General features: G+C 22.3%; 1 protein-coding gene across 2 annotated transcripts in view; it reads right to left on the reverse strand.

Moving 5' to 3' along the window:
* Nucleotides 1–27,383, reverse strand: part of LOC136973492 (uncharacterized) — a 183,927-nt gene that overhangs the window by 101,401 nt on the left and 55,143 nt on the right. Inside the window, exon 3 of one of the 2 annotated variants that reach the window (XM_067268223.1) lies at nt 21,558–21,612. The exons of the other annotated variant lie outside the window; for it this stretch is intronic. Coding sequence (XP_067124324.1) covers nt 21,558–21,599 — 42 coding nt within the window. The 5' untranslated portion in view covers nt 21,600–21,612. The remainder of the gene's footprint in view (nt 1–21,557; nt 21,613–27,383) is intronic. 2 annotated transcript variants of the gene reach the window in all.

Below are 27,383 nucleotides of genomic sequence, written 5' to 3' on the forward strand. Positions count from 1 at the left end.
TTAGAGAAAGAGAGGGGGGAAAGGAAAATATATCTTGACATTTGCTTTACTTCTTAACGACCATAATAGGTAGTTCATTCAGTAATGTTTGCTTTTATACATAATAACCTTTTATTATTTTCAGTTGCTAGGCAACGCATCAATGAAAAGATGTTGAGAAACACTCGGAACAAAATATCAGAATTTGAATTAATGATTCAATTTAATGCCATTATCTATGTTAAAAAGAAAGGAATATAAAAAGAATAATGTATATAAAAAGTATTCTGTACTTTAGTAAACTCTGAATTGCAAAATATAATAAGAATGGACATTTTTTTAATCAATTTAATCAGATTTTTTTAACCTAAAATTTCCTTTTTTTTAGATTTAATCGTTCGAAAAAGTAAGACTTTTCATTGTAAAAATAAAATTTATGTAAAATATTTTTTTCTCTTTTTTGTCATCAATTTTTTAAAATCGGAATTAAGTTTCTGTGTTAAAATTAATTAAATATTCAATAATAATAATAATAATAATAATTTATTGAGATAATGGCGGACGAAAATCTATATAAAATTAATGGTTTATGTAATTAAATAATGTATAATCTGTTTAAATTAATTAAGTTTATAGCATTATATTAACTTACAATTAAGTAGCTCATACTTAATAATTTTTAAGAATTGTTTCCAATTTATGTAATGGTTATCGATAATTAATAATCGTCTAAATAAAAATGTACATAATTCAGTTAAAATTATGATTATAAAACATACTAACTAATGCCATAATAATAGTTATTTTAAAAGTTTTATAATTTAGTAATGTATATAACACTTAAACATTCATATATTCAGTAATAAAATAGGAATTAATTTTATTCTTTTTAAAAATAGAAATTAATTAATTGGATGCCTTAAATAGAGAAAGACATTTACGTTAGATATTTATATATATATAACTCTTATATTTATTTTAAGGATCATTATTTAATGAAGTATTCTGTGATAATGGGTTCTTTAAAATAGAATATCGATCAAAATATAAAAATAATATACATTTAAAAAAATAATAATTTAAATATACAGGAAAGCACTTGATCTGGTTTCTAGTAAAAGCAGGCTTTTAAGTTAAATTTTAAAGGGTATTATACATTTTAAACTTAACACAGGTAATTAACGAATTAACTAGAAAGCCTGTAATTTACATTTAACAGCTAATAGCACTCTGCTCCATTTTATTGATAAATTTGTTTATTTTAAAAATTCCTTCATTTAATTTTATAATAAAGTAAAAATGATATTTATTTTATTACAGTTTTATATCGATCTAGCGAAGTAAAACGACTGCCAACATATCACAAAATGAAAACAATTTTATTCTAAGCCGCAATCATGAAAATAAACAGCACGACCACGTGATCACTTTGAATGATGTCTTTCCATTTTACTTGATTAAATTTTAAATTAATTTTTCTTTCCCCCCTCTTTAAATTTCCACAATGGAGCAAGTTTTTGAATAATTTTAATCTGTTCTCTTTTTATTAAATAAATTATTTACTTTATATATAAAAATTTAATAAATTGAATCCTAAACAATTTCTTCGTTGTATTTTTTCCCTCTTTACTTTTCCAGGGAGGGAGGTAAGTTTGGTAATGTTTTATTTTCTCTTTTAAATTGAAAATAGGAATAAAAAAAAACCAGATAAATAGATTATACCAAATGCTTTGCTCTTTTGTATTGTTTTATAATATTTTAACCAATTGTTTAACTGTAAATCATTTCTTTTATTTTACTTTTATTCACTGATTTTTACTTTATGTTATTATATAATTATTATACATTATTATTTTTTCTAATTAATTTTCTTGCCTTCTACAAACTTTTCTAAGTACAAGCCAAGAAAATAATTAATTTATTAAAAATTATTATTTTTTCTTATATAATTTTTTTTACATTTACTGCCCTATATAATTATTCATTTATACATAATTTACAAAAGAGTAAGTAAACTTAATATATAAGATATTAAAAGAATTTTTAAGATATTTATTACAATTTAAAAATATTTAAAAATTTAATAAAATTTAAAAATTATACTGGACAAATTTTAATTTTAAAGTTTTAAGGAAAAAAAAGCATTAAAAACAAATAAATAAATGTAAGCACGTTAGTTTAAAAATTGAATAAATATTTTCGTTAAATTGAAAATATATTCTACATTTATTTATTAAAATAAAAATAAATTTAGGTAGGTTTTCTTTTTAATAAAAACTAAATTTAAAAATATTCCTGACTTTAATCATTTATTAAAACAAAACAGTTTTTCTTTATAAAAAATTAGTTATCATCTGAAAATTTTCATTAAAAGTTGAAAATAATCTATCTTAACATTTGTTAAGTAATTTTAAACTAGATTCATTGCATTTATTCATACATTAAAAGTTTTTTTTATCTCTTTCCTTTGTTTAAAATGGAAGAATAATTAATTATCATTTAAGTTAATATCCATAAATAAAAATTAAACAAACATTTCACGACAAACAGGAGGATTAATATCCTATCACAATGAATTAACTTGGGTGTTTGGTAATTAGAAAATTTATCAGAATATTTTACAAAGTTTGCATAAAAAGTCACACGAACTTTCTAACCCAGAAGATAAATTGAGTAACAATAATTTATGCTTTGCTTCAGCTATAAATGGAAGCCAGACTTGTTTCTGATGTTCATCATTTTACAATGAGAAGTCTGGATAACTTAAAGAATAACAATACACGAAAAAATTATTGTATTTTTATTATTTTTTTTTAAATAGTTTTATAGGAGAATTAATGTAAATATTAAAAAATACAAGTAAATAAATTGAACATATATCTCTTGTTTATATATCTTTATATTTTTGTAATGTGCATAAATAATAAATAGTGAAATTTCATAAATACAATAATTGACAGAAAAAAAATCAAGAGAAAATTAAGTGTAAATATTTTACGAACATAAACGGTACTCTGTTAAATATGTAAGACAAACTATCAAATAATTGAACATGATTCGCCTATTTAAACAATGATTGGATGGAGAAATAGATATATCTCCGCCTACTTTTTTTCAAACCAATCAACGTTGAAATATTCAAATCAATCATTCAATAATTTATTTAAAATATTTACAACTTAAATTTTAAAACGGGAATATTTACTGTATTCTGCTTATTTTTAAGATTTACTTTTGTCTGCTTTATAATTTATTTTTTTAAATTATTAATTAACGGTTAATTCTGTTATATAAGCAGTAAACAAGAATACGTAAGAAAATATTGACATAAAGTAATTAATATTTCTTTAATCCTGTTTGTTGAAAATATTTTTATCCTGTTTTTAATTGAATTATAAATATTTTAATGAATAGGCATTTATATTATATCTTACACCCTGAAACGGTTTTCGAGATAATTATCGAATACAAACGAACAGATATCAGGCAAAGAGAGCAATTATTAAATTTCTTAAATAGATAAAATCACTGTAATATAATTTGCAATTAAACGTGCAATTATTTTATTGTGATATCGTCACAATGCCGGGCTGAAATTTTTAATCATATTTTTATTTATCTAATTTAAGATATATGCTCTCCACCTCAAATTAGCAGTGCCCCAGTACATCACACTTTTCCTGTTAGCAATAGAATCGTGCTGGTCATCTATCTATCTCGTTTCGGGAAAAAACTTTTGAATTGAAATCACGTGACTTCCTATCTAGCCCGGAAGTTCGTATAAAGTTAATCGGGGCCGTCTGCTCTAAGGTTTCCATATCTGGTCTTGACTTCACCTATCTTCCACCGTTCTCGAGATTTAAAAGGACAGATAGCAGGCAGACGGGTGAATTCTACACTGTTTTCAAATTGCAGTCCAATTAATTAATATAAAATAACTAACTACGAAGAATTTCAAATGTAATTTAAAATGACAATTTAAATTTCGTGAAATGTTTATTATACGATTATTAAATCAATCAAAATAATTAATTTTATGATGCTTCCTGATATTGATTTTGTAATACAATATCATTGAGAAATAAAATATTATTATTATTATTATTTTATTTTATTATTATTTTTTCTTTACTTTCAGATCATTTTTGATAAAATTACAGAAAATTCTATATATCTATAATGATACTATTCAAGTTTCATAAGTAAATTTCTTGAATTTGAATAAAACAGGTAACAACATTTGAATAAAATTGCATTGTATTGCGTTAGACTTCATTCAATCCAGAATTTTTTTTATTTTATTTTTATTTTATATGTGCCAATACATTTTAAAATAAGGAAAATGCTTCAAATCAAAGAGGCAAACGGGCGATAAGCAATAAAAGTTTAACGTAAGATATATTAAACTTGATAAGTTAAACATGGCAATGGAATTTCATTCAAACTGTATTTTAAATCTATTGAAAAGAAAAGAGATAAATGGCAGTCACATTGTTTTAGTATATAAAGATTCAAGCATTCCTAGATATATGGCACAACATACAATGTTGATAAGATATAAACTATGCTATAAACTGACGTTAAAATGAATTTGAAAACAAAAAAATTATATATATATATATTCTATATGAAAAAAAATAAAGCTTAAGTCAATGTAACGTATTACACTTTGGCTCCAAAATGGCGCATGAAGAAAGAAAACAACAGCTTACACTTGTCTACAGGGATATGTGTTGAAAATTTCAAACTTCTATCCCTTATAAAAAAGGTTAAAAGTTATATAAAAAACCAAAATAAAAATTCAAAAAATAAATTTTAATATTTGAGCTTCTGTTACGTGGGAATGGTCATAATTTATCTCAACGCATTATCTTCGTAAAATTGACAAATAAAATTTAATTAAATTTTTTTTTTCCTAAAAAAAAGAGGAAGAGATATTTAATTTAATTAAACATAAATTTAATTCTATAACACAACTAATTTTTATGAAAATAACTTTTTAACAATGTACAATTAAGATTAAATGAATTGTTCGTTCAATATTAACGGACACTTTGAACAAATAAACTGTCAATTCGCTGACATTTATCATAGTTAACTCTCCAATACGTTGTAAAACGTCTTTAATATCGATTTTTCTAAATACAAAATAGAACAATCTCCATCTATTACTTTATTAACTATACAATTTAATTACTCTATTAACTATTAAAAATAAACTCGATAGTTTATTGTAATTAACAAATAATTGCAATTACAGTTTGTATTTAAATTTAATCAACTTACATTTAATAATTGATATTAAATTCTTATTACAATTATTATTTTTTTTTTCAAGAGTAGAAATTCAATAAAACAAATTATTGATTTTAATTATTTAAAAAAATTATGAATTTAATTTAATTTACGTTCAATAATGTCTATAATTTATTAATTATTCAATTTAATATTAAAAAATAAATCGATAGTTTAATGAAACTAATAAGTAATTAAATTTAATAGAAACTATAATTACAATTAACTTAATCGAAATTAATGTTTATTTAAACTTTTTATTATTATTTTAAAAATTTTAGGAAGTTAATTATTGATTTTAATTATTTAAACGATTATGAATTAATTAAAGTTTTGATTAATTAATGTTTAAATATATTTTACTGTTTATGCTTTTCTAATAAAGGAAAACATTATTAAGTAGCGTAATTCTATGGAAAAATTTAATTATATATATAATATATATAAAATAATAATTTAAAATTTGATTTATACATGAGAAATTATTAAACTATTACATCGAAAAAGATACAAATATGAAATTTAATCAAATAAAACAGAATTTGTGATGTATAAAGAAGATAAATTTAATTTTCACTCTCAAGATTAAATATTGATCACACAACTAAAGTAATATGAAACATTGAAATGAATCGCTGTTACGATATATAATAACAAAATTAGGCTTTTAACTTATTTAAAAAATCGTTATTTTTAATTATCTTTATTAAAATTCATTTATAATTAGAAATATTTCACGATTTTTACATATAAGTAACGTTTACGCATCGTCTTTTCGTCGCCATGTTTGATGGCGAGCGAAGTTTTGCTAGAATGTAAATTAAATTAAATTTAAACGTTAAATATTTATATGTAAACTTTTTTCTTTGTTACAATGTATAGATTAGAAGGAAAAGAATAAAGTATACTCTTTAGAAAATTTACAAAATTTTAAATTAATTTGACACTAAAATAAATCACCAAAAGAATTACTTCCTACGTTGAATCAATAACATTGAATTAAATTCGTTGTGAATGTTTAAATAAAATTTACATTATTTAAACAAATATATAACCTGATTAAATTTTTAATAAACAGAATAAATGAGTTATTTTTTTATTAAAAATGTGTACATATATATATATATATTTTTTTTTTTTAATTTAAAAAAATAAAATAAAAGTGTTTAAATAATTCATGCTCGTCGCTTCTCGCGCGCGTCGCGACATTGATTTCTTTTAACGACGCGACGCTTTGAATCATGAATTAAACATGATTTATCTTTTCCCCCTCATACATTTGATAAATTTCTATTAAGTTCGTTTGAAATTTAATATTAAAAGATAATAATTTAAATTTCTGGAAAATAAAATCTTTTTTCTGAAAAATTAATAATGATTTTTCCTTCATTGTTATTAATTTTAAATGATTTCATATTTAATTACAATTAAATTAATTTCCATACAATTAAATGTATTCAATTTAGTCTAATGTAAATTTTTTAAAATTATAATTAAATATATTATTACAATTTTTGTTCAATATAATTCTTTGTATAATTTTTCGTCTTTACAATTAATTAACTTTTATTTAATAATTGATATTAAGTTCTAATTACAATTACTTTTTTTAATTACATATTTTCTGAAATTCGATAAGTCAAATGACTAATTTTAATTATTTTTTAAAATATGAATTTAATTTAATTACTCAATTAAATATTAAAAATATATCGATACTTTAATGTAATTAATAACTAATTAAATTAATTTCCATGCAATTACATACAAAGTATAATTACAATTAACTTAATTGATATTAAACTTTTATTGTTATTAAAAATGTATTTTTTGAATTTACATTATAAATATTGATTTGTATACACGTACTCGATACTGTATATTTCACTTATATACATAACAATGTTATAATTTACATACTATACATATAAATAGATAGACATGTATGTATATATACGACAATATATATTAACTTATATATGTTATCATACCATCAATGTGTATCGTATGATTATATGACCACATATATCATCATGTATCACATGTGTATCATAGGTTACACATGTGATGCAGATGATAAAGGGTGATATATATATATATATACTATATACATGACATATATTTATGACAGTATATATCATTTATATGCTATTTATATATATATTATATACAGTAAATATATTAATAAAGTGTAAATTAAAATTAAATTTATTACAACGAATAATTACTATTTTGAAAATTAATTGTGAAGATAACGAATTAAGTGTAATTAAGTGTTAAAAAAGAATTGTATTGTTTACTAATTTTTTATTTTAAAATTAATTATAATTATTTATATAAGTGCTTAATTAAGTGACAAAATAAATAATTAAAAATAAACGCCATTAAAAAGGGGTTTAAAGGTGCAACAATTGTTATAAATCGCATCACGTATGACATCACATTCTACTCACGAAATGACGAAAGTGAAATTATAAAAGTGAAGATGAAGAAGAAGAAAAATGGAGAATTTTTATTAAAATAAATCTATCAATTATATTAACGAAAAGGATACTTTTTTTTAAAATGTAGCCTATATTTATATTCACTTCTTTATAAAATTTAATGTTAATCTTTACATTTTTACAAACAAAACATAAAAAATAATATACATAAAGAGAATTAAATAGTAACGAAATTCGGTATGAGAACATAAATCTAGAATCGTGACATGGCTCAAAGATGTATGCTCCATGTCAAATTTACTTACGCTACATATAAATCGACATGGCAATCTCTCCCGTTTTCAAGAATAAAATAATAATAAAAAATAAAATAAAATAAAATAATAATAATAAAACACACGTGACGTATTAAAAATGCTAACAACACATAAGTCTTTACAGTCACGTAAAGTAATTGAATTTTTTTTATCTGGTGTGCTTAAATGAAATTGCAAATTGAAGCAATTTACTTGACAATTTAAAAAAAAAATCATTTTAAAATATATATTAATATGTAGATTTAAACGGAATGTAACTAACGAATCGAAGTAATTGTCGTCGGTTCGGCTCTTGGATCGAGAACCGAACCCGCGACTTTTAAACTTATTTGTTAATTTGTTTTTGTGTAAAGTTGTATGTAATTAATTAGAAAAATGACATTTACGGTCGTGGGTTCGGCTCTCTCTCAGCAAAGATGCGTGCACACGACTTTTCTATAAGCTGTAAGTCGTGTAATACCGCGAGTCGTTAAGTGAGTTCGATGCAATAAAATGTGATTGAGTGCGCGAATACTTGTAAAGCAAAACTGAACCCCCAACTGTAAATATCTCTAAATTGATATTATTTAGTCTAGAGTTCAGTTCAATTGGATGCATTCTCGCACTTAAAAACAATAGCTTCTAGAAAACAAAATATTTACAGTCATGAGTTCGGTTTTTTTTGTAAAGAACCGAACCCACGACACGTGTTATAATTAATTATACTTAATTTTAATTTAGTTTAAAATATACTTTACGTATTAAATAGCTGTTTAAAACTAAATAAAAAATAAAAATCTCGCAAAAATCGAGCAATTATTTAGTTGTTATTATTAATTAATATACTGTAAATCTTTTAAACATGATTAAAAAATATAATTTTAATTGCGGATAATAAACAACTTGTATGTTTATATGGTATTTTTATTATTATAATTTAATTTGTTTTATAGGAACAGCAATTTCCTTAATTCATAAATTTATATGACACGCATAGACATACGTATACATACAAAAAATAATAATGACAAAGTTTCATTATGACACATGTATGACTTGGCAACCAATTCACGTCAGCTTTCTCACAAAATTAGCGAATGTGTCCATGCTATAAGCTAACTAATGTAATATCGAGGAAGCCATTAAATGCATTTGATACAATAAAATGTGATTAAGTGCACGAATACTTATTAAACAAATTTTAAAATTACATTTAAGCAACAGCTTAATAATTATTAAGTAGTATACGTTAATTCGATTAAAAATTAACAACTCAATATATATTTAATTATATTTAAAGACGTTTTGTTGTAATTATTGTTTGAATAAATTTAAAATTTATGAAATTATTTATCTAATTATAATTTGTGTATTTATATACTGAATAAAATAACGTTCATTTAAAATTACTATAGAATTTAAAAAAAAAAACAAACAATTTTCAAGTCGTGGGTTCGGTTCTTAAATCAAGGATCGAACCCACGACTTTTAAATTACTATTTTTTTTTTTAAATATGTGAGTTAAAAACAATGAGTTTTGTCCTTAACTTATTTACAGTAGTGGGTTCGGTTCCTATCAGTATTCTGTTTATTTATTCTGAATTTTTTTCAGTTTAAGATAAACAATAGACTAATTAATAAGTAAAATAAATTTATTCGGATGTATTCTTATCAAAATACATCCGAACCCTCCAATAACGGCCACTTCTCTATGTTTTCGTCATGGCCGTTGTTCACAGGTTTTACTGTATATAATACTCAAATCAATTGAAATATATGTATATGTAGATTAATATTATATTTATAGGGAAAATTTGAGTAAAATTGGAAAGATTTTAAATCAAATTTTCACTCTTTACTAATCAAACTAAGTGTTAAGTAAAAGATAAACGATAAATCGAGAGTTTATACATCAAGTATTCAGTACCTGATTTGTAGGATATCGCGATTTAATAGTCCCTAAGGCATGAGTCAGTGATCAATTCTTTATACGTTAACTCATGCTTTGAACAGTTTAAAATTGACTGTAAAATCTTACAAAGATTATTATTTAAATTCTACAATATAATGAATTTTACAGTTTTTTTTAAGTTTGTCTCATTAATCAATTTATATTATTTATAGTTTTAATAATATAATATAATTTTGATCATTCTGACAGACACACAGAACATATTGTTAATAATTATTATTATTTAAAAATACAGTCAAACCTCTGAATAAAAGTTACATAAAAAGTGGCCGTTGTTCGGAGGTTGTTTTGTATGCTTTCGAACAGGGAACATCCCAAGAAAAAAATGGCCGCCGTTTAGAGGTGGCCGTTATTGGAGGTTCAACTGTAGAAAAATTACATTTTTTAAAATTCTCTAAAGTACATTATTACAAGTGTTTTAAGATCTACAGATAATCTATACATATATAAAATTGAATTCTCGTTTGTCTGTCCGTTTGTTCGATTGTAACGTAAGAACGGCTGAACCGATCTGTATGAAACTTTGTATTTGTATTCAGGATAGTCTGAGAAGTATATAGGCTACTTTTGAATTCACTTGTCTGTTCGTGTATTACGCGAGAACCTATTATAAATACATATTTTTTCTTGTTATACACGTTTTTATGTGTGATTATTTATATAACCTTTACTTAATACACCATTTTCAGCTAGTTTTCGAGTTAAAATGGTTGAAAATTTTCAGTATTTTAATAACATACGCAATACACAATAGCTATTACCTTTAAAAGTCCAGTATTAGTGTTCAATATTATTATTAGACATCTCAACAAGAAGTCTACTAAAAATTTTATTGCTAAGCTATCTTTATTACTAATAAAAATCAGTACAAATCCGATCATTCAATGGCATTCTAATCCTGTATGTAGTACCCCTACCATTAGAAAAATTGTAAATTCAAGTATTCAATAGCATGCAAAGGGGACAATACAATTCCTTATATCTTCTCGAAAAGAAAATATTGTATCTTAGCATGTAAACAGCAACAACTACTGATCTACAACTCTATAACTGATAACTTTTTGCAATGTGTATCATGTGTAAATTGTTTGTATTAGGAATGACAACGTCTACAAAGCGTGTTGTTTTGTTTACATTGTCGACTTTACTACAATGTTTGTCCTGTTATGACGAGTTGTTTCATCTGCGAGTATTGTTTCATTCTATTAATAAGTTGGGACCTTAATATAGTGAACGTCTCTTGCATATTCTTTACCTATACAGCGAAGTCTCGATATAGTAAATGATTTATTCAGCCAGTTTTAATGCTTATAAACGATTAAAAAATTGATAGAAGGAAACAGGGAAATTTTATTACTTTTATTGATAGTTTGCTATTTGGTTTTTTTTCTTTCTAAATTTAAAAATAAATTGCAAAACATCAAAAAAAAATTTTTATAAGAAATTGACTTGTTGCAATATATTTTCTTCATCTAAACAACTTATTTCTTTACTTCATAAACACAGTAAATGTAAAATAAAATCGATTTTCTTCATTTTATGTGCATATAGAAAACATCATGTTCTTATTTTTTTTCCTTGTTGTTGTTTAAAAAAGAAAAAAGAATTTTGAAAAGACGTAACATCAGTTGAAAAATATTTTTTCAGCTGATATTACTTCTTTGCAAAATATTCTAGCTGACGGGACTTTCGATTATGTTAGCCATTTTCTGATTATTCCTTTATGTTGTCGCATTTTTATCCTATATTTTTCTTTCTTCCTTCCTTTACTACTGGGGTATTAAATTTATCGTCGGAAAAAGAAGTGAATTGTATGACTATCCGTTAAAGTAAATTATGTAAATGCTACGGAATAACATCAACACCAGACGTATAATAACCGTGTATACATTTACGGTAATAAAATAATAAATACGTTATATACATAAATTATTTTTCTAATTCCCCATTTTATCTGGTTAGTTTATTATCAGAATTGATATTATTGCAGTATAATTATGTTTAATTCGCAAGGCACACGGCTGTCACAACAAGAGCGATTATGATTAATGAATGAGCTATTAATATACAATTATATGATATAAACATAATAGTAAATTCTAGAACAGTTATTGAACAATAAAACAAACATCTTGTGAATTATCTGAGTTAGCACAGAATGCTCTGAAGGAACAATAAAGATAACGATCAGAGATTTATCGCTTATAACGTGGGCATATCATCTGAGTAATAACTCGGGGGTGCCACCTTAAAGACATGTTAAACCCACCATACACAATATGAACTAAGTGAGATCATGCGCTATTACGAGACAATAACTATCGAAATAACACCAAACATAACTAATATCGAATTTGTTAAGGAATATTATTACAAATAACAAGTTTGTGGTTAGTTATAACATACTCCTGAATAATAAAATCTGTTGTAATTCTAATTATAACCTATATTACACGAGAATAAGTTATTGTGACATAGTCACAATTCCCGGCTGCAATTTTAAATCATACTTTTAAATTTATTTAATTTAAAACATATGCTCTCCATCTCAAAATTAGTACTGGCTTGTCCCTGTACATCATGCTTTTCCTGATAACAAGAGAGAAATACGTCTATGAAATTCTGTTCTAAAGAAAATATTTGCATTGGATTCTCGCGATTCGGATCTAGACCGGAAGTCCCTAAATAATTAATCGGGACTTCCTGTCCCTGTTATCCATACTGGTTTCGATTTCATTTATCTAACGCTGTTCTCTGCTCTACATTAAGGAAGGCCAGATAGACATACAAACAGACAAGCGACAGTGAGAATTTATTGGTGTACAATTTGTCCAAATTGCAGCTCAATTATAGCAGCACGTATTAAATAAATATGGATACAAAAGTAGAAATATTCGTGTTACTGTAGAAGGATGAAAATATAATATACATTTTATGTATATTATATATTATAATTATATATATATATATATATATATATATATTATATTTTAATATAGTATCAGCTATCAGCAAATTAATTTTCGTAGAGTGTAGTCGAAGTATATGAATGCTATTACAGGGTTACACATGCTACAACAATAGCACTAAGTAGGCTATAGTCAGTTTATTAAGGTTACTTAATCATATTAAATAATAAATTTGTTACATATAAATAATTTAATTGCTTTGTCAAGCACAAAAAATTCATATAAAAAGTTAATTATGCCTGAAATGACTGTATTGAAAACATTAAGTATGCTGCTGTAGTAACATGAAACTAAACTATATTATAACTGTGAATGCACTAGTTTGATTGAGTGATAATTTAAACAATTCTATACAATTTTAAAATGATAATTTTGTATTTTTAATTTAATTTAATATAAAATACATGCTCTCCACCTCAAATTAGTAGTGGCTTGTCTGTACATCATACTTTTCCTGATAACAATAGAGTCATGCAGGTCATCTACGTAATTTTTTTCTGGGGAAAATTTTGAATTGAAATCACATGACTTCCGGTCTAGACCGGAAGTTCTTATATAATTAATCAGGGCATCCTACCTTTCAGATTTCCAATTCTGTTCTCGGCTTTCATCAGTTTAACAATGTTCTTGAGATTAATGAAGAACAGACAGACAAAAGATAGTGGATATTTATAGAAATTTCGACCTCTCTATCACGGCCACCTCTAAACAGAAGCCATTTCTTCGAGAAGTTTTCTTAAACAAATTGCCTACAAAATAAACTCCAAACTTCGGCCTTTTTATGTTACCTTCAGTGTCCGTTGTTCACAAGTTCGACTGAATACAGAAAATTTATTTCAATAGTGTTAAATAATAATTTCTACAGTTTTAAATAAGATATTTTTATATTTTTCAACTTAAAAAATGAATTACATGTTGAACTTTTAATCACATGAATTAATAAAATTTATTACTTGTGGATTATTAAAAATTAAATAGCAACAAAATAATTAAAGTTAGTTACGAAATTAATAAAATCGTAATATAAAATTTTAATGATATTAAATAGCAATGCTTTCGTTAAATAGGTACATTAGTTTATTAATATTTCACTTTATTTATATTAATTATTAATAAATGAAGTTAGCGATATTACTATTAAATATAATTAAATATTTAATTAAATCATGAAAGAGTTAAAATGTTAATTGAAGTTGTAAAGCAACAACCGAACGCAAACCTCATTAAAACAATTTTAATTTCATTTAAAACTTTAATCAGAATATTTTAAATCATTTAATGTTTTGAATATTTTCTAGCAAAGTTTTCTTCTTATGGGAGTTTTTAACATATGCTACAATAAATAATAAAATAAGAAAAATATGAACGTAAAAAAAAGAGAGTTAAAAATAAATGTTTCGTACAGTTGTACATCATTTAAAATATTATAACTTTAAATGCTGTTGTAGTAATAAAATTAATTAACTTTATTTAATAATACGCTTTATATTATCTGATATAAGTACTAAACCTCGTTTATAGATCGATAATTAATTTATTTACTACAGCAGATTCGATATAGTGAATAATTTAACACAGTTCGTTATATCGAGGTTCACTGTATTTAAATTAGATATACAGATATACAGTAAGACCTCGCCAAAACGTAACCTGTCTAAACGGGACAAAATTTTCTGTGTGGAAAAAAAATCTGCCCAAAACGAAAATTTGCCAAACCGGATACAAAATATTCGATATAGTACGAGTCCGGCTTACACAGGTTTCACCGTGTTATAAATAATATCATAAATAAATAATTATATTTATAAAATTAACATTTTCCTGTATGATAAAAATTGTATAAAACGTAACCTGTCTAAACTGAAAATCCCATTCCGTTTTACGCAGGTTTTACTGTATAATTGAACACTTTTTTTAAAGTTATAATCATTAAATATGTTTCTTAAACAGAATTAAATCAAATCATAAAAAAATTAAATCATGATTAGTTGTAAATTTAAAATTACGTGAAAATTTTATGTATATTGAATTTTATAAATAAAAAAATAAAATAAAAATAAAAATGTAAGTAATAAGAGTTAAAAATGATTTTTTATTTTTTATATATATATATATATATATATATATATAAATCAATAAAAATCCATAACGTGAACTTTAAAACGAGAGCGTGTGTACAAATCACATGGAATGAACGGTTAGTTATAGTTTAATATATACACGTATATAAATAAATAATACAAAAAACATTTTATTGCGTTTTATTGGATTGTATTTTATTGGATTCAGTAAACATATCAATAATATTTTAACTGAAATGTCGTGTATAAAACAAAATAACAGTTGTACAAGAATATCAATTTATTGATTTCACTATAAATTTATTACTTTATTGACAGAAAATATAAATTAAATAATGAATTATATTTATTTTTATTTGTAGTAATGCTTTTATAAATTTAAAAAATATTAAAAACGTAAATTATATTTTTACTTCTTGGGCATTCGATTGTACGTAGTAAACAATTTTATTGATGCTTGCTATTGTTGATATAGTGAATGGTATAGCACAGTCCTTCGAGTATTCATTATATCGAAAGTTCGCTGTATATAAATTAAGCTTATAATTAATTTAAAATTACAGTAGAGCTTTTGATATAGTTTGCCTGCTCGATGAGATACAGGAACCAAACTGGGTGGACTTTTTACACGAAGCTGGCCCTTATTAAGTCGTTAAAAATATGGAAAAACCCCGGAAAATTCTACTTAGACAGGTGGGAAACCATGACTAAGTGTTCAGTGTTCAGTTATTTTATTTACAGGGCGCTAAAGAGAAGATATAAAAATTAAACCACGTTAAATTGAATTCAATTTACACATAAAACACAGAATCGTGTGAGTAAATTTTTTCCTCTATATGAAAATAACCGTGATCCTAAACTTGAACATGAATTATTTTTAAATTCGGCACAAAAACAAGAGCACATATCAAGTGACAATTGTTTCTATAGTAGCACACTTTCATTAATACGAAAATCAAATTATATATTTATTAAATTCATCTAATATTAGACCAGAGTTATATTGTGTAAATCGATCTACAACACTAAATATATTTAATACGGTAGAAGCATTCGGGTCAATTTATATCGAGTCTACAAATCTAACAAAAATAAAAATGAAGTATTTAGAATATATATATATATATATATTTTCTTAACGTTTAAATCTAAAAATTTATTCAACATTATTAAATTTTTTAAGGAAAATGTAAGATTGTTATAATAAAATTTTTTAAAATGTTCCTAATGCTTTTATATTAATACTATCGATATCATCTTTACGAAAGGAAATGGAAAATGCGATTTATAAAAGTAAAGAAGAAGAAGAAGAAGGGGAAAAAAATGTCATTTCGAGATTTAGAATATTGGAATATATTTCAGAATATAAGAAAGTAACAGAAAGAAGAAATGACAAAATCAATTTTAAAAATGAAAACTTAAATTCTGTGAAAAATGAGAGTAATATCTTGAAAAAAAATTCCAGTTTTGCTGTTGCAATAGTAATAAAGAACATAAAAAAATGTATATATATATATATATATATATATTACCCATTTAAAAAAAATAGAAGAAATTTAAAATAATTTTTTCTTTGTTTTTTTCTTTGACAGATTATATTTATTCTTACAATTAATTTTTTTTTCTTAAATCTAAATTTAAATGCTATTACAGTACTAAAATATATTTAACGCACTGGTAGCCAGTAGATCGATTTATAATATAAATTATCTAAAATTAAACGAAGGAATAATTAAGTGTCCATCTTAATAAATGACTCATCTGAAAATAAGTGAACTACTTTACTTTCTCTCGTTCTATATTTACTGCGAATTTTTATAAAAATTTTATCTTGTAATCATGGCTTAATTTGTTAAATTTTTAAATTCAATTAAATGCTACTTAAAGAAACGAATCTATACTTATTAACTAGAATGTCTTGTCTTGTCTGTCTGTCCTCTATACGCTTGTAAATCTTTTCTGCACCGATGTTTTAATAGTTACTCTGTAGGCTGCATGAAAACTGCGCTCTTCACTCCCCTTAGATTTCACACTTTCTTCGACATTTCTTCGTAAGCTCAACAATGGCAGCCTTTATTATAATGTTTGTCTTTCTTGCCATTAATAAGCCTTATTTTAAGAGGGAAGGTTTTTAAAGTACGACAAGCGAAAAAAAATCATGTCATAATTTATGGTATAAATAAAAGCGCCCATTAATTAATTAATGGACGTTTTAATTATTTTATTAATTATTAATTAATAAATTGCCACTTTGTCATAATTCTAGTCATTAAAACAATTTTAATTTTAATTTTTCTTAATTAATTTTAATAAGGTTACATTTTTTTAAATGTTATTATATAATTATATAGAAAAATATTTTTTCAGATTTTTGAATTGAAATAATAAATTTTCCTACAATTCTTCTCCGTTAATAGAATAATAAGTCATTAAAATAAATCATTAGACAAACATTAATGTAATATTAAATATAATTTAATGCTGTAGTAGCATGGAAATCGATTTTATAAGAACGAATTTATATATAAAGTAAGGATTTCCTTCTCGGTAATTGCTCGTTTAAAATGAATTCGTGCCACTACAACAACAATTTGATCAGGTGGATGCATTCTTTGTGTTACGGTGAATGTAAATAAATTAAATTCCAAGTTTATGATTATTCCTGATTTCGTTTCTAAAATTCATTTTTATTCGCTAAAATGAATAATTTATTATAAATGATTGGAATTAATATTTTTTACTTTATTGTAATTAATTTATAAATAAGATGCTGCTGTATCATCTGCAGCATTATCTTCGCTTAGTAAGTAAGTACAGTACATTTAGCACTGTCACTTAGTTCTTAAGTGTAAATTTACTGTACCAAGTGTTGTAATGTATACTTACTACTACATTTAATAATATAAAATTATTTTACCTATAAATAATACAAGAACAAAGTTTGTTTCAGTTACTGCAGTTATCTTTATTTTAATTATAGTTAGAGCTATCAGTTACATTTATCCTTATTTTTAAACGACACGAGTGAATCAAGCTTTATATTATTGAAGTTATTAAACAGGAATGCATAATTTATTATAAAAACATTAAAAATATTTCATTTTTAAAATTAAAATTAATTTAATTATAAATATTTAACAAATAAAAAATAATAATAATACAAAAAAAATGTTTAATGTCTAATTATTTTTTGTACTTTTCATTCTGGATTATATTTTAGTTTTTTACAAAATAAAAAGTGTTTTACTCTTAAAAAAATTTTTTTTCAAGAAATTTATTTTATAATATTAAATAAAATTCAATTCAATTCAATTCAATTCATCTTTATTTGTAATAGGCCTTGGCCTGTTACAAGGGGAGTTCATACTTAAAACATGGAAAAAATTTTAATTCTGAATTTCTATAATTGTACAATAATTGTAATATTTGTTACTTGTAACATTAACAATTAATTTTCATAATTGGATTTTTAAAAATATTATTATTATTATTTTATACTTGTTTAAATTTATAAAAATTCTTTCATATTTATTTATTTTTTACTTTAAGATTTCGTTTTATAAGGTTTAGAAGCATGTTACTAAAGAATAACTGAACTGAAACCGCAACAGCTACTCCTTTATCTGCTGAATCTTTACAGTTGTTCGAAGAAAAATCCCAAAAGCTGTTGTATATATATAATATATATATATATATATATATATAAAAGAATTCTGGTTACTACAAGATCTCTTACAACACATTTGCAAAAAAATAAAATAATATGTGTATATATATAAACGAGCTGCAGTTAGAAAATATTTCGAAATATAAATAAAGATATTGTATATAAAAACATATTTTTAAAATTAATAATTATATTTATACTCGTATTAATTTTATTTCGATTTAAATCGAATTAACTTTATGAATTTAATTTTATTCTAATTAATAAGTTACATATAAAAATTAACAATTATTGTACGAAAGGTACAGAATTAAAATTTCACACTTCACTTATTGTAATTTTAATTTAATTAATTATAATTTACAAATTAATTTAACAAATAATGTATTATACATTTGTGTAATAAAAAACTAAATTAAATTTTTATTTTATAAAAAATAAAAAAAATATAAATATAAATATAAATTGAATTATAATTCATTTCAACATTAGTTATTTTATAATTTGAAAAAGAATTTAAGATATTCGATTCGTACATTTTATCATTTAATAAGGATCAAAGATTTCCAAGGAGAATAACTCAATAATGTACAAAGCGAACTGAAACAAATAACGTAAGATATGGTAAATAAAAATAAAATTTGTAGTAAATTTTCTGTATTTTCTTGACTAAAAAAAAGTAATTAAAATAAAGTTTTTGGGCTGCATTTTTTTTTTTTGAAATTGCATTCCTTTATTATGACGTCACGATAATTTTTGTACGTTTAATTCTTTTTCCATTGAATTTTGTTTAATTACAATTAACAATGTTCTTGATGTAATGACCCCCATTATAAAAAATTTAATTTTATTATATCGAATAATTGTATTTTATATATTAATGAATATTTTCTTTATTTTTATCTACCAATTATTCGCAGTTTAATGCTTTAAAAATTCGGTATTTATTAATATTTTTATATTGAAAAAATTACTTTTTTTTTCTTAAGAATAAAATTTAATTTTACATTTATTCAACATATAAATAAAATTTCGAAAATATTCTTTTAAAATTGCTGTTCGAGATAAAATCATTTCGTAAAGGATAACCTGAATCTGTATTATCTAAATTAGTTACTGAACATTTTTCTCTAATATAAAATTCTAGTACTTTCCTAATGTAAAAATATAAAAAATAATAAAGAATTTAATAGTGAAGAAGAATCATTAAAAGAATTTAGAAACATTTTAAACAATTTTCTAAGTCACTAAATAAGATCACAAAATCAATAACGTTAAGAGATTCGTAAGAAATGAATAGAGTTAGTTAAAAATTCTATTAAATTTCTGTAAATAAAAATCAAAATGATATAAATTTTTGTAAAGAATTTTATGAAATTTAAAATATTAAAAACTTTATTATTATTATTATTTTATTTTAAAATAATGTTTATACAAATATTAACGTATCTAGTTAACGATATTTAAGACTTAATTATAATGAAATCGATATTATTTAACGCTCATTTTACAACATAATTTAAACTCTGCAATAAAATAAATTTACTTAAATTATAAAAGAAAAATAGTATTTAATATTTTATAAGCCATTATAATAAATTAAAGATAAATGTATTTATACTTAAATGCATTTTACGCCATTAAAAATATTTGTTACAAATAATTTAAATTTTATAAGCACTATAATGATGTTTCTTAAAAGAAATTTTTCTTGTTTTTAATTTGTAATTTTTAAAATGTAGTTCTTTAATAGAGACTTTTCCCCCTGTTTATTTTTATTTTATTTTATTTATTTTTCCATCAGCAGATGAATAAGACTCGGTGATAAATAGTTTTTCAAATCTGCTTCACATCACTTTGTGTAAATGAAATTCAAGATTACTCCCCTTCTCGCATGCTGACAATTTTGTTAAAGATTCACGAATTTTATTAAAGACACAAAGCTTAGTTTATCTTTGCAAATAAAATACTTAAAAGTAAATAAATTTTCTCATCAGAAATGATTGGGGGGAAAAAATGTACTAAATAAAATAAAAGTAAGAATTCTTGTTATTAAATTTATAAAATACAATTAAATTATGATTAAGTTTAATTATAGTATTACGTTTGCTCTTTTATGAAACATTAAAAAACACAATAAAATGTTATATATTGTAATTTTATAAAATAATAATTTATTAAATTAGTAGTCAATTCTTTTTAACTAAAACTATTTAATTTTTAGTTACTACTTTATTTTAAAAAGTATTTAATTATTAATTATTTTTTCTGAAAGATGTTTTATTTTATTAAAGAAATTTTTCCCATTAATAAAATTTAAGAATTTAAAATTCAATTAACTAAGCTATTTATTTATTTATTCCATTTATAAAATTATTTTTACTTATTTATAAACTTTTTAATAACATTTTAAAATGAATTATAAATTATTTTAAAATATAATTTATTTATTATTTTTTTAAAAAGTCAATAAAAATTCCATTATTTAAATCAATAAAATTTTTCTTTAAAACATTAACATGCATTAAATTTTTCTCTTTTTTTTTGAAGTGTTTACTAATGCTTTTCCTAAAATCGATCCATTTTCGAAATTTGAACTTAAACATTTTATTCCTTTAAAAATAAAAAAAAATCAAAGATTATTTTGCCAGACAGACAAACAGACTTACATATTAATTCGGTAAATTATCATCAATTCGATTCGTCAAACTGAGAATTTATTCTAATTTTAAGTAATTTTTATCAGGGAAAAAATATTATTAATTCACTCTATTGATATACGTTTAAATTAAATTTTATATACGTAAAATTTAATTTAATAATTGGTCACGTTTAATGAGGTATATTGATTTACTGTTGGCAGACAGACAGACGTTTCTCGGGATTTTATGAGCATTAACGACCTTCACCTAAAATGATAGATAGGATCAATGGCCGAAATAATGAAAGAATTGTACTAAATTAAATTATGTAATTTGAAAAATAATTTTTCATTTTAATTAAAGTTTAAAATCTGTTTTATAAAAGTAATTAAAATTATGTAAAAATTGGAAAATATTAAAAAAAAATTAAGCTGCTATAATTACTTTTAATTTAAATTAAATAAATAAAAAAAATAGTTTTAGTAATTTCGAAAATTAAAATAAAATTAAAAAAAAAACAAAATTTTTCAATTTTATATAAATTTATACAATTTAATAATTTCATACTAAAAATCAATATAAATTAATTAAAAACGTCAAGAAAAAACATAATTTTTTAAAATAAAAATTAATAAAATTATTTAATATATATATTTAATTAAATTCTCAATATATTTTTGTTTAAAGTCTTTTTAAATTTTTTTATTCAAAATTAATGAAGATTGTTATAAATAAATTTAAAATCTCGAAACGATATGAATATTAAAAACTGTCTTCATGAAAATTGAAATTAATGAAAAGAATTAAAAAAGGAACGTGTTTTACCTGCATCAGTTTTTATCACATTTCATTAACCTTTAACTTTACGTAACAAAAGAATTTTCAAGAATATTTTTTTAGTTTTTAAATTACAAGGAGAAGATTGTTGCTCTCTCTCTCTTTAATTTCAAGAACGTGCTATTTTTTAAAAATTATTTACAAAAATTAACTTTTTTTCCTTTTTCTCACTCCGTTCTTTCTCAAAGGAATTTAGGAATTTTTATCTGTTACTTAAATGAATCTTTATGTTGCTACCGGTTATCATTTTCATTAATTGTTTAAGTTATAAAAAGGAATGATTATTATGTGATAAAATAGGTTATCAAGCCATTGTAAATAACCATTTTTTAAAATAATTATTTAAAAGAATTCTCTTATCTACACGATAAATCGAAAATCTACACTGTTATATGAATGTTAATTTATCCTTTTTAATCTTTTTAAAATCGATTTAACTAATCGATTAATAATAATACGCTCATGAGCTTATGTAAATTACATCACTTTTTGTTATATTATTACATCATTAATAATCGAGATCAGGTAATCGATTATTTTAGTAATCGATTTCAGTTAGTGATTTTTAAAAATATGTAAATTATACCACTTTTTTTACATTATTACGTCATTAATAATCGAGATCAGATAATCGATTATTTTAGTAATCGATTTAAATTTGCGATTATTTAAAAAAATAATTATAAAGCATAAAATATGAAATAAATTAAATAAACGTATATTGTTAGAGGCGTATGCGTTTTTTAAGGTGATGTAAACTTTTATGTCAATTTTACAATTTATTATTACAGAAATGCAGGAATTATATCAAACTGACGTAAAATTACGGCATTCTAACCAAAAAATTATAAGAATAATTAAAAACATTATGTATATAACAAGTTAAAATCGATACGATAACTGAAACTTAATTTACCTATTTTTATTGCTAATTTTTATTAATCGATTAATAAACATTAAGCAAAAAAGAAAAAACATTAACAAAGTTGAACATTTTTGGTAATTTTTTTGCTTAATTAATTGCAGGTTTTAAATATAATTTGCAAAATAAATATGTAAATTAAATCGCTTTTAATAAGCATTATTACATCATCAAAGTGCAACTTAAATAATCAATTAAAAAACAATCGATACTCGATTTTAATAAGAAGTTTTCAATGAATAATTCTAAATTTTAAAAAAATGCAAAATTTAAACATTGAAGCTCATTGTTAACAAGCTTATTGTATTATTTAATAAAAATATTCAAAGAAAATTAATTTTGTTAAATGTATTTTACATGTGACATCAAATTATCAACTCAAAGCTTGAAACGTTTGAATTGTTACCTTTTATAGCTGTTAAATGTTATAATACAAATTCTATATCAGTGCATTATAATATGACAAAGTGATATATATTACGTTATCTACAATATAATATATTAAATTACAATATATGACATACGTTACAATCGACTGCATTACCAAATGTAATAAGAGTACTTTAAATGGATTCTACAGCATTATTAATGTAGCTGCATGGCTAAATGATCATTATATCAGTATATATATATATATATATATATCGTATATATTATTGAGTATCTTAAAAAATGTTTTACACAATTAGTATTGTTTTTAAGCAGCATTTACCATATTAGTTTCTTATTTTAGCTTAATTTAAATATGCTTTAGATGGGCGAATGAATTTACACGTAACATGTACTGTACAAGCCCAAGCTTTTTCAAGGCAGGGAGACCGAGTTTTATTTCAAGGCCCTTTAAAAATGATCCATAAAGTCGGCTTGGGACCTTATATAAAATGTTCCTTATATCCTCAACAAATGTAAATCATGCACTTTTTACAGGTGTATAATTTAGAGACGAAAATGCGATTTATAGTAACCTACACTTCATTGATTTACTATAACAATTTCCATAATCGTATTATAAATTTAATAATTATATAAAAATGATTGAAGACGTATAAGAAAGAAAGCATTCTTAATGTTGAATTAAAAACTGTTATTCATTAATTAATCATTATTTAAATAATCTTCACTTACGCTCCTGTATACGTAAACGTAAATAAAAAAAATTAATAATTTAAGTACATTTGTATTAGATTTACGAATTATTAAATTTAATAATATTCTAATAACATTAAAGATAAGTTTGTTTAAGTTAGTTTGCTTTTTATAATTATTAAATATGCTTATAACCCAAGATGAGTGAAAGGAAGAAGAGAAAAGTCCCGCTTACTTTAAAGATATTTGAAGAAATAATCTGTAAAAGATACGAGTTTAAGTAGATTATCATACTAGAAACTGTTTACGGAGATTTTACAGTTTGTTAACCTTTCATGTTCTTTAAGAATTATGAAGAAAGAAAGAAAATTGTTGTTTGAAAATTTAATTCTAGACGTTAAAGATAAAGAAAGATAACAGAGATTTAAAATTAGATTCTAAATATATGACAAAAATAATCTTGCGTAATATTTTTTATTATAATTTAATCAATGTAATAAATTTCAAAATATCTTTTTAAAATCCTAAAAGTATTTATTTTAAACTAAAATAATTTCGTTATTTAATAATTACATTGTAGCAATAATTAAAATGTCGAAAAAAATTTTTTATTGGAGGAATTTAATTGTTGTTATCGGACAAACAAAATCAATTTTTATTTAGTTTCAAAGATATTATTGTCATTAAAACATAAGCTAAAGAGTGGAAGATTAGAAAGAAGATTATTTAAGAAGATAAAAAAAATATCTTATTAGCAAGTACAAAATTAGAAATAAAATCACTATGATGTTACTTAGTTGTTAATAAGTATAAAGGTACTTTTGATAAGATCATAAGAAATAATTATAACGTTTTAATTTGGAAAAAAAATGTACGTATTTTCAGCGTATTAAAACGTTAATAAAATCAACAAAAACCTCTTTTAATTTAATTTTTTTCCGTCTGATAATGTTAATTAAAGTTTTGTCCACGGTAAAAAACAAATCAACAGTTAAATTTGTTGGAACGAATGCCAAATTGGTAGTTTTTGTTTATCATTGTTTTAATTTAAATAATTGTTGATCGCAGTCAACAAGATAAAAATTCCTGTAATTATTATAAAAACCATTTGTTCATACTTATCAGAGCATATAAGGTTCCCCCCCCCTTCATTTTAATTTTATTTTTAGACGAATATATTTAAATATTTTAGTACAACTCATAATAAATTCATATTTATTAATCCTAAAGTCGTACCAGTAAAGGATAGTTTATTTTTATTTTATGTTTCAGCTCTGTTGATTTTAAGTGAATTTTATAAATTAGAATCAATATTGTTCTTCGATAATACATAACTTTTCTAATAAAAAACGAAGTAAAATCGTTTTCGGAAAAGCAATTCAACGAAAAATCTAATTGGTTATTTTAAATTCAAAATTCAAATTCACGAAAGATGATTGGATAATTTAAATTTAAATTGCTTTCTTTCGAATTTATTTTAAATTTTTTTTTGCAAAAATAACTATTAATTCCTTGAATAAAATAATTAAATTTTTATTCTATGAATTAATTTATTAAAATTGAAAATTTTATATTATTTTAAACAGAAATTAACATAACAGTTTTGCTATATTTATCGGCTTTTCAAGCCTGTCATCTTTAAATCGTGCAGATTAAACGAATTTTAAATTAGACAGAAAATTCGAATTTTCTCAATTTAAATCCACTCAATCAACACATTTTAAAATTTAGATAATTAAAGCTAGTATAATTCTCTTGAATTTAATTTTTATCATTTCCATTTACTTGTAAACAGTTCCTTTACTTAGATATATACTTCATTAAAAATTACTTTAAAAAATAAAAAAAATGTATATAAATTTTCTTTTTATACATATCAAGATTCATATTTCGTACATCATTATTAACATATCATAAATTTATCATTTTTTTTATATAAAATTACATTTAATTCTAGAGTATCACACGTGCCATCTTTTATGTGATTTATGATCACTCAGAATTAGTAAAATTTATTCTCGTATTAATAATTTATAAACATAAATGAAGCCGGTTATGATAAATAAAAGAGAGATAAGTATGAATTGTCCTTTAGTAAAACAGTGAAAAAAGTTAAAGTAGAAACAAAAATATGAGGTTATTTAGTAATGAAAAAGATAAATTGGTAGAATAATATGAGATTCTTTAGTAAAATAATGAAAAGAAAGAAGAGGGAAAAAATTATGAAGTTCTTTGATGAAAATTTTAAAAAATCAAGTAATAAAAATGTGAGGTTCTTTGATGAAAATGTAATGTTTCAACACATGGAAAATACAAAACAATGGGATAAATAAAACTAATTCTTTTGAAAAGAAAAGTAGAAAAATATTAAACAATCGAGTAACTTTGTTGCACGAAACAATAGAAACAAATAACAAAAATAACGTTTTTTTTTTAAATTAAACGGTAAAAGATAAATTAAAAAAGTTAATTATTAATAGAAAATAATTACAGTAAAGGTTATCATATTCTTAAATGCAATAATTATACATTCTAAAAATATATATATAATTTTCCATAAAATTAATGACATTTTAATTATTTTCTAATTAATATAACACCGATTTTATTTTTCAAAAATTAAAATATATTGTATATAATTTATTAATAAAACATTAATTTATATTATTAATTTTTACTTACAATACTTCCAACATAATAAATTTAAAATCATTATGTTGGAAGCATTGTAATAAATTTATTATAATAAATAAAAGACTTGAATTTTTGTTTACATTTCAAAAAATAAAAAATAAAAAAATAAAATAAAATAAAGAAATAAAAATAACCAAAATTCTAATTTTATATTTTAATTATTTTAATTAAAGCGAACAGAAAGGATTGCAATTTCATTAAAATCTAATAAATTTTTTTCTTTCGACACACTATTTTTGTTTAATTTTTTAATGTAAAAAAGTTTTATATCTAATTAAAAAAGATATTTTTAATTAAAGAAACTGCTTTAAATGGCATAAAAATTAAATATTTTTTCAAATGTATTTTTCTTAAGGAACTAAATTTTAAATTAGTCGATAATGCATATATTTTTTTCCCCTATTATAAATAAATTAAAAATAAAAATCTCCATTAATAACTTTATTAAATTTTTATTTTTATCTTCAAAATAATAACTTTATTATTAGCAGATATTTTC

This window comes from Centruroides vittatus, unplaced genomic scaffold (genome assembly GCF_030686945.1).
Source record: "Centruroides vittatus isolate TY-2023 unplaced genomic scaffold, ASM3068694v2 contig_318, whole genome shotgun sequence".
In the NCBI taxonomy this organism is placed as follows: domain Eukaryota; kingdom Metazoa; phylum Arthropoda; class Arachnida; order Scorpiones; family Buthidae; genus Centruroides; species Centruroides vittatus.